This window comes from Saccopteryx bilineata, chromosome 11, assembly GCF_036850765.1.
Source record: "Saccopteryx bilineata isolate mSacBil1 chromosome 11, mSacBil1_pri_phased_curated, whole genome shotgun sequence".
NCBI lineage: Eukaryota > Metazoa > Chordata > Mammalia > Chiroptera > Emballonuridae > Saccopteryx > Saccopteryx bilineata.
In genome coordinates, this window is record NC_089500.1 from 60,618,342 (window position 1) to 60,628,436 (window position 10,095).

Sequence of the window (10,095 nt, forward strand, 5' to 3'; positions counted from 1 at the left end):
ATATTGGGCCCCTTAAAAAAAAAGAGGGAAAATAAAAATACATGTTAATCATATTTTTAAATAAATAAAAAATCTTATGTACTATTAATGTTAAAAATGCATATATGAAACCAAACTTGGTGTCATTAGAAAAAAGTGTCAAGTTGGGGTTTTGCGGGGCCCTTCAGAAGTCGGGGCCCAGGGCGCCCACAGTTAAATCCACCTCTGCATCCATATCAATCAAGTGACCATGGTCACCCTCAGTGGCGAGTGTGAGTGCCTCTCAATACCATGTGTCAACAGCACAACCATTCATTGACCCCTGGGTCCTGAAATCAAGGTCCCAAAGCTGAGTCACAGTCATCTGAAGTCACTAACCTCAAAGTAGGTTAAGGACGGACACTTTCTTATGGGTTTGGACCTGGTAGCAGCATAAACATATTGCTCTGCTAAAAAAATGTTCCTCAAATAATTAGCAGCTTCGTCACAAACAGATTCTAAACCGACAGTCAAAGCCGCATAAAAACAGAATGACGCCTGACCAGGCGGTGGCGCAGTGGATAGTGTCAGACTGGGATGCAGAAGGACCCAGGTTCGAGACCCCGAAGTTGCCAACTTGAGCGTGGGTTCATCTGGCTTGAACAAAAAAAAAAAAAAAAGCTTACCAGCTTGGACCCAAAGTCGCTGGCTCGAGCAAGGGGTTACTCGGTCTGTTGAAAGCCCGTGGTCAAGGCACATATGAGAAAGCAATCAATGAACAACTAAGGTGTTGGCAATGAAAAACTGATGATTGATGCTTCTCATCTCTCTCCGTTCCTGTCTGTCCCTATCTATCCCTCTCTCTGACCCCTTCTCTGTCCCTGTAAAAATAAAAAGCAGAATGACAAGATCTGCACGTCACGTCACCGGCAGGACGCTCCTCACACCCCTTCCTCCCTTACTGTTCCAGGGCACTAACTACGTCGTTGCTCGCCAGCAACCAAAGAAATCAGGAATAGCAAGAGTCACCTTCGACTTATACAAGCTGAGTCCCAAGGATGTCATAGGCTGCCTCAATGTGAAAGCCACCATGTACGAGATGTACTCCGTGTCCTACGACTTCCGGTGTACCGGGCTCAAGGCCCTGCTGAGGTAAAAGACTTCAGGGTCAACGGAAGGATCTGGAAACTGAATGTGGCTCCCCCCCCCCAGCGTGTCCCCAGTCAGCCGTCCCCAGCCCACCCCTCTGTGCCTCCGGGGCCTAGCCCCTCAGAGACCCCAGTCTGACCGGTTCACATTCACTCTAATTCAGATTGTCATACAGAAGTCTAACTCTCAGAAAACAGAAAGGCTTAATCCAAAATATACTTTTTTCTCCAAAGACCATTCAATACTTAATGGAAACAAAAAATTTAAAAATGTAAAGAAAAACTAAATGTATTTTTAAAAACTAGAGCTGTGCATTTTTAAACCTTAATTCTAAGCAATGACAGCTAAAACCAGAGCCATGGAGAGTCTGACCTGGTTTGTCCAGAGAGCCCAAAGCTGGATACGACTCTGCTGCATGTATTTCTGCTAACTTGAAGCCAGGGGTGTGAAGGCCTGGGTGTGTGCACCCCAGGGGATCCTAGAGAAGACAGATCCCTGGCCCATCCCCGACCGCACCCCAGGGGATCCCAGAGAAGACAGATCCCTGGCCCATCCCCGACCGCACCCCAGGGGATCCCAGAGAAGACAGGTCCCTGGCCCATCCCCGACCGCACCCCAGGGGATCCCAGAGAAGACAGGTCCCTGGCCCATCCCCGACCGCACCCCAGGGGATCCCAGAGAAGACAGATCCCTGGTCCATCCCCGACCGCACCCCAGGGGATCCCAGAGAAGACAGATCCCTGGCCCATCCCCGACCGCACCCCAGGGGATCCCAGAGAAGGCAGGTCCCTGGCCCATCCCCGACCGCACCCCAGGGGATCCTAGAGAAGACAGGTCCCTGGCCCATCCCCGACCGCACCCCAGGGGATCCTAGAGAAGGCAGGTCCCTGGCCATCCCCGACCGCACCCCAGGGGATCCTAGAGAAGACAGGTCCCTGGCCCATCCCCGACCGCACCCCAGGGGATCCTAGAGAAGACAGGTCCCTGGCCATCCCCGACCGCACCCCAGGGGATCCTAGAGAAGACAGATCCCTGGTCCATCCCCGACCGCACCCCAGGGGATCCCAGAGAAGACAGGTCCCTGGCCCATCCCCAACCGCACCCCAGGGGATCCCAGAGAAGACAGGTCCCTGGCCCATCCCCGACCGCACCCCAGGGGATCCCAGAGAAGACAGGTCCCTGGCCCATCCCCGACCGCACCCCAGGGGATCCCAGAGAAGACAGATCCCTGGCCCATCCCCGACCACACCCCAGGGGATCCCAGAGAAGACAGGTCCCTGGCCCATCCCCGACCGCACCCCAGGGGATCCTAGAGAAGACAGGTCCCTGGCCCATCCCCGACCGCACCCCAGGGGATCCCAGAGAAGACAGATCCCTGGCCCATCCCCGACCGCACCCCAGGGGATCCCAGAGAAGACAGATCCCTGGTCCATCCCCGACCGCACCCCAGGGGATCCCAGAGAAGACAGATCCCTGGCCCATCCCCGACCGCACCCCAGGGGATCCCAGAGAAGACAGATCCCTGGCCCATCCCCGACCGATTTGAACAAGCTCTGTGTGTTCACCAGGTACACTCCTGGGGTGTAACCAAGATGGGCACCCTGCCACTGAGCCTTGGATTGAGAGAGACACCTGCAGTTTGTCTCAGCCTTACCTCTGAGCAGCCATCTGTGTGACCTTTAACAGGTTACTTAATTTCTCTGAGCCTCTGTTTTGTCATCTTTAAAATAACAAGGTTACTTCCAAGTTCTTCATGGTTGCCCAAGCCCTGAATACACCCACATCTGTCCCTGTAGTAAACTTGTCTTGACTCTGCAGCACTAGTCCTCTGTGGCAGGACAGGCAGAGGGGGACACTGAGAGTGCAGGTCTTGGAAGCTGGTCTAGAAAAGGTGTCAGTGCTGACCGCAGTGCGCTCTGCACAGCCCTGGCGGCTGCCTGCTGGTCGCAGGCCCTGATCCCCACGGTCCTGCAAGGGCCGCTCTGCTCTTCCTAGAGCGCAGGGGCAGACACTGGGGAAATGAGACTCTAGCAGGTCTCCAGGGCCTGGCACGAGGTCAGCTCTGATGGCTTCTGCGTGGCCTCTGGTTCCCATTCAGAACCATCAGTGGCCAACTCCTAGACAACTGTTACTGCCCTGCTATTGAAATCTTGACTCCCAGGAGAGCTTCCTCTTTTGCTGAGATGGGAGAAAATCGTGTGATTGCTTGACTTTTAGAGTGAGACAGGAGAGTTACAACTTAGGGCAGTAAAGAAAGTAGACCTCACCTCACCCAATATTCAGCCTCCTTGTCACTCCTTCTTACCATCTGATAGATCCGATAACCCCACAGACGGCCACAGAAGTCACACAGGCCCCCAAACCGAGGGCATCACCTGCCAGACGTCCCATACGGTACACCAGAAGCTGGTGCTGTCCGACTAGTGCGCTGAGCCCCGGGTTTGGCTGTCCTTGTGAAGCGGTAGGCTGTAAAGCTGGAGTGAAACCTCTAGCTTTGAACTTGGTAGAGAATAAGAACTTGAGTTAGAGCTACTGCTCAGTTTGAAATAACATGAATGCCAGGCTCAGCCTTAGGACTTAGATGCCACAACAGGGTCAGGTTGGGATGTCCCAGCCACCCTAAGCAAACTGGGCCATAGAACCACGATTGTGACTTTTATAAGCTTCTCCTTCAGCCTTTTTCACTCACACCTGACTTGACTGATTTCAGTAACAAGCCCCACAGACCCAAGGCTACCAGAATAAGCAGGTGGCCAAAGGCCAGGACATAGTGTGTACTCTGAGGATCACAGTCTGCCCACTTGGGTCTTTCTAGTTACTGAACAACAGGCCACATTGGAAAGTGGCCATTGGCAAGTGGCACGGTCAGTGTCATCAGTGTCACCTGGGAGCTCACCAGAAGTGCTCAGACAGCCCAAGTCAGCATCTGCATGTCAGTTAACACAGAAGGGGTGGGAAGTGTGAGCTCCGCCTACTCTGAGCACGTGTTTGGGGGACGGGTGGGGGCTGTAAAAAAACTCCCATTCCATCTGCTCTTCACTGTCTCAGAACTCCATGGGTCCTTTTCTCTTGTTTTGCAGAAGCCTGCTACGGTTTTTGTCCCATGCTGCCCAGGTGACCGGACAGTTTCTCATCTACACAGGCAAGCAGATGCTCCAGGTGCTGGGTGACACCGAAGAGCAGACTTCTCCTGGGTTGCGCTGCAGGCAGAAATTCACGATTGGATAGGGTTGCACTTAGAACGGCTCGGCTCGCGTTCACCCGTAGGTCCCTTCTCAATGACAAATTTTGAAGATGCTTCTGTTCACTGATGCCCTATATACTCCTGCACATGTAGGCTGTCCTTCGTTCTGCTCAGGAGAGGTACCCAGGTGAGAGGAAGGGGGCTTGATGGCACGTGGCACTGGCTGTGCAGCGGGATGCCCTGAGGGAGGAGACGTGCAAGTGCCCCACGTGGGGAGGGAGGGACGCAAGAGCAGGAATGTCTTGGGTGGCTAAGGAGCAACCCCACATGCATTAGGCCATTTTGGTTCCTCACCTCCTGAAATAAACCAGTCACAAGAGTTACTTTTAATGTGTGTAATACTTCCTGGTGTCTCTTTCATCTTCCAAAATAACAAACAAAACTTTTATATAGAGACAAAACTCAGCCATAAATCTTCTGCTAATAATCACTTTTAAGTCTTTATTGGTCCTGGCTGGTTGGCTCAGTGGTAGAGCATTGGCCTGGCATGTGGAAGTCCCAGGTTCGATTCCTTGTCAGGGCACACAGAAGAAGCAACCTTCTGCTTCTCCACCTCTCCCCTTTCTCTCTCTTTCTCTTGCTCTTTCTCTTCCCCTCCTGCAGCTAGGTTGGAGCAAGTTTACACCAGGTGTTGAAGATGGCTCCATGGCCTCACCTCAGGTGCTAAAATAGCTTGGTTGCTGAGTAATGGAACAGTGGCCCCAGATGGGCAGAGCATTGCCCTATAGTGGGCTTGCCAGATGTATCCTGGTCAGGGCACATGAGGGGAAGTCTGCCTGCCTCTCTGCCTCTCACTTAATAAAAATTTAAAAAGTCTTTATTAGTATTTAGTGTGGCAGAAATAATGAGCTGTCAGATGTTGCTGTAGATTATTTTTAATGTGTGTCCTGAATGAGCTCCAAAGAGACCCAAAAGCTTAAGAAAGGTCTTCAAGCAGCACCTTCCGCCTTTTTCTTAAAACAAACAAACAAAACTGCTTGATACCCAGACCTGACGCCTGATGCTAGCAGACCATGTCCGTACTTGCTGACGGCACCTGTGTGCTCAGTCAAGACCACAGATTACAAGTGACAGAACTCGGACTCGGGCTGCCATACACCAAGAGGCAGCCCAGGAGAACAGCGGGGCTCTCGCCGCAGGCACAGGAGACAAGCACTCAGACAGGGTGCCCAGGATCTGTCTCTTCATCTCCTGTCTGGTCATCCTCAGGCAGGCCCTCCTCGCATGGAAGCAAGAGGTCAGACCTAGAGCAGGAAGTCCTGGGCTGCCTCTGGAGGGACACACTAAACCCGGCCCCTCACCACAGTCCCCGCAGCTAGTGTGACACATCGGGCCACACGCCTGATCCAGAGGACAGGAAGGCTAACTCCAACCACACGGGTCGAGTGGGGAGACACAGCTCCCTAAGGGAAATGGGGGTGCTGCTATTAGCATGAGGGTAACAGATACTAGGAGACAAATATACTCCTGTTGAGATTCACAGTTTTCCTGTTAAGAAGTGTTTCCAGCCTGACCAGGCGGTGGCGCAGTGGATAGAGTGTCAGACTGGGATGCGGAAGACCCAGGATCCAGACCCTGATGTCGCCAGCTTGAGCACGGGCTCATCTGGCTTGAGCAAAAAGCTCACCAGCTTGGACCCAAGGTCGTTGGCTCAAGCAAGGGGTCACTCGGTCTGCTGTAGCCCCACGGTCAGGGCACATATGAGAAAGCAATCAATGAACAACTAAGGTGTTGCAACGCGCAATGAAAAACTAATGATTGATGCTTCTTATCTCTCTCCGTTCCTGTCTGTCTGTCCCTGTCTATCCCTCTCTCTGACTCACTCTCTGTCTCTGTAAAAAATAAAATAAAAAAAAATAAATAAAAGGATGAAAAAAAATACAAAAAAAAAAAGTGTTTCCACAGATACCTTTCCCCTTTCCTGGCTGACTGACAGCTCAGGGAACCTAGGGGCCAAGGTGCACTGCACCCCAAACCATTTCTGCTGCTCCTGCGCCCTGTCGTACCTTCTTCCCCCGTGGGCCTAGGTGTTTCCTCCCTTCACAAACACAGTCCAGAGTCCCCACCGAAGTCCCTGTCACCAGTGTCTGCTCCAGGGCCAGGCAGGCACTGTGTCTGAACTGCCCACTCAGAGAAGTGGGCGAGGAGCCAGCGACTCACAGGTAGGAGGGGCAAGAGTGAAGAAACCGCTGTGGCATGTTACAAAACCCAGCCTCCTCTTCTGACGGGGAGAGAGGCGCTGTTGGTGAAGGCAGTTAGTTCCACAGACTGCTCCACGCAGCCCCTGTGCTGAGAGCCTCCTTTGGACGCTGGTTGCTATATAAGGAGCCCTGCTCAGGGCCCTGCCCGCCCCCACGCGCTGCTGTCTGGGCTGAAAGGAAAGGGCCTCGGAAGCTGCTCACATCTCCGGCGGGCAGAGACCGAGGGCACCTTCCAAGAAGCACAAGCTCCGGTCTTTCCCTGACTTGGGCTTGCGTCACTTCCCAAGGATTCGGCAGTCCTGGAAAGTGACCGCCTGGCTTCCAAAAAAGGAATTTTCCCTGAACTGCCTGATCCCGTTGACTCAGCCACTGCTCCCGCTGGGCTGGTGCTTTTCCTCACAGTATCCAGGGGGCACCCGGGCCTGTTTTAAGGGGGAATGAAACAAAGAAAAAGCGTGGAAGCGCCATCCCATCATTCGAAAGGGATATTAATCCAAAAGAAGGAGTCTTCAGAATTTAGGACTCTCTGAACACGCTGACTTTACCCCATCTTTGGACTTACTGGGACAGCTGGGATGGAGAGCCCCCCCCCCCCATCAAACTCTCAGAAAATGTCATGGGGGCTCTAGGCTCCTCTGCACAAGGCCAGTGGAGGGAGGGGTGCGAAGGCTGGTTGTGCTGACATCTTTGGAGGCTTTGGAGGCCCCTTTGTGAGACTGTTGATGGGAGAAAACTGGCAGAAATAAAATCTGCTCCGTTTATGGGAAGGGTCTCAACAGGTGCTGCTCCCTCCCTCCCGTCTCTGGTTCAAATTAGGCGACCTGCATTCCAAACATGACACTTTCTTGTTCTAATCTTAGTTTCCCTTTAACCCACATTTAGCCAGCTAGCTCAGAGAGAGGCGTGGCCCCGTGGCCGGTGGGGGCGGGGCCGACTTCAACTCCCGCTTCCCGGCCAGCTGTGCTGCGCACGGCACCAAAAGAGGGCTCTGAGGAGGTGCTGCGGAGGTTTTAGATGTCGCCAATAACTAAGTCATTAGCTGAGTCCTCACTGGTGGCATGTGTCCCTTTCAAGGGCTCAGGGTGTTTCTGTGTGCCCTTGATGGGGCCAAGTTCCAGAGCTCCCAATTCATTGACTTCTAGAATCATAATTCAGAAAAACAAGAACTTGTTCCCATGAGCTCAGTGTTCATGCCCCTTCTGGTCTGTGTGCACCTTGATGTTTATCAGTGTGTCCACATTTTTGAGGTGCACATACCCCCCACATGTCCTGGTGTGGGCTAGATTCAGAGCGCACTTCCTGCCATGAGCATGGGACAGAGTCCAGGCCTGGCAAGAACTCAGGGTGTTAGAATAAGTATTCTAAAAGCCTCAAGGCCGAAGACAGACTCTGGTTAAAATCACCCTGCTGTGAATGGGCTTCCCTGCCACAAGGCTCTTCTTTCGTCTATAAAATTAGGATAGAAATGAGGTGGTTCATTCGGGACTTGCATCCCCAAGCAGGTTCTCTTGGCACAGTGTTTAAGATGTGAGCCGAGTGCCTTTTATCAGCCAGTTACTTTCAGTTCACCACGATTCTGCCCTTCTCCCTGGCCCTGGAGGAGGCATCTGTCACCTGGCTGCCCCCGGGCACCCCGTCAACGACTAGAATCCTCAAACTAGGATCCATTTTCACAAAGGAAAGTTTTCTTTCTCCTCCACGATTCGGTGTCTGTATGCTTTTCTTCTTACGCAGAGATGCAATGTGGACATGTCCACCCTCCAGAGTTGCTCCTCTCACTGAGGCACGACCTGGCCCTGCTTCTCCTTGGCCCACCTGGGGACACTGGGCTGCTCTAGACCTGGGGGGATGTGGCTTTTCTCCAGGAAACGGCCCAGCCGGCTCACAGCCTAGGAACTGGCCACAGGCAGCTATCTGCCTCTGAATCCCCTGAGTGTTCTCCCGCTCAGGACACGCCTCCTGCTCCCGTGCCTCTGTGAAAAATACCTTGTACGTAAAGGTGGGCAGCATCCCCTCTGCTTTCCGCCACCTTTCTCTTTCGGGACTCCTGTTCCTTGCTATATTTATCTTAGTTTCTATAAAAGAGTTGGAACCATCCTCACATGAACAAGTGCAAATACCTGGCTTGTTTGGGGACTCTGTTTTGTCACAGCCTGAAAACAGTACAACCCTGCAGGGACTCCTTCCTTGAAGCCTCAGAGAGAGGTCAAGGTGAAAACATGCAGCCCGAGGCTTCCAACTGCACACTGCCCCAAACTCTCAGAGCAGTCCACAAGCTCCAGTGGGGAAAGTGTGCGCATGTGTGTGAGTCTGTGTGTGTGTGTGTGTGTGTATGTGGTATATGTACACATTTATACAAGTGTGGCTTTGTAAATCCAATTGTCAGTGCACCACTTTTCATTTCAAACCTCCATTCCACTGAGCAGTCGCCCCCCACCTCGCAGGCCTTCGGGGGCTACTGTACCAAGGCTCTTGGAGGGCACACACTGACCATCAGGGGCTGTGTCCCGTCCAGGCGTCCCCCCAGATGCCCACTGGCTGTAACCTTTGGAGGTCAGTCTGTGAAGGTCATACTGCATCTTCCCTGCCCTCCCACACAGAGTCTCCACACCACCACTGCTTAGAACCAGGTCCTCCCTGGCCATGAGGTAAGCATTCTGCCACACCACAGCCAGGCCAGGACACAAGAGCCACCACATGGCCACAGTGGTGCTGGGTTCCTGCTCTGTGCTGGGTATGACAATCCAAGCTGTACAAAAGGGAAAGACAATGAGGCTGGAATTATTTTCAAGCCACAACACACTTGCTTCACTGGTATATATATAGTTAGACCTCAAAAACACAAACCAAAAAAATCTAAAGGGATTTCCTACATCTAATTCACTGGATTCACTCCAAATGGTATTTTGCTTTAGACATGATTGCCTCTCTGTTCAAGGATAAAACATACACAGGTGACACAGACATTTGGATGAAAAGGGCTCTCAAGGGCTACACTGTCATCTCAGCAGGGTCACAGGTTCGCTGGAGTGTGCAGAGACCCTCCCACCCCGCACAGGAGACTTGTGCTCCCTCTAAACCTTTTGCACAACCACTTCCAGGGTTGACATTCCTCACAAAAACAGCTCATCCTACTTATGGACAATTTGATTAGTTTGGGAGTTTTTTTAGCCAAATATCTGGGTCCCTAAACCTTCTGCCCGCAGGTTCTACTTCTGTGCTCTTAAATTATTTTTAAAAATAAATCCTATTTCCCAGGTACTGTCTAATTTCCCCCAAAGCACCCTGCCCCAGTCCCGCCCTCGGTCCCCGAGCGATCTCTAAATCCCTGCCCGGGAGGGAAGATCCCCTTTTGGGACCTGGAGTGCCCTCACCTTCAGGCTCGACCTCCTCCGGGCTGGGCTTGTTCACATGTATGCGCGTGCTCACACAGTGTGTGTGTGTGCACGTGTATGTGCGTGCCCAGGTGGTGTGCGTGCTCACGCAGTGTGCATGAGTGCATGCTCACGCGGTATGCGTGTGTGTCCGTGTGTGCACAGTCAC

At 52.7% G+C, this 10,095-nt stretch overlaps 1 protein-coding gene across 2 annotated transcripts in view; it reads left to right on the plus strand.

The window, feature by feature from the left end:
* The window catches only part of CIDEA (cell death inducing DFFA like effector a), a 28,804-nt gene extending 24,130 nt beyond the window's left edge, over positions 1–4,674 (plus strand). For both annotated transcript variants that reach the window (XM_066247313.1, XM_066247314.1), the window contains exons 4-5: positions 929–1,110; positions 4,188–4,674. In XM_066247313.1, coding sequence (XP_066103410.1) covers positions 929–1,110; positions 4,188–4,335 — 330 coding nt within the window. In that variant the 3' untranslated portion in view covers positions 4,336–4,674. The remainder of the gene's footprint in view (positions 1–928; positions 1,111–4,187) is intronic.
* Positions 4,675–10,095: the final 5,421 nt, after the last annotated feature.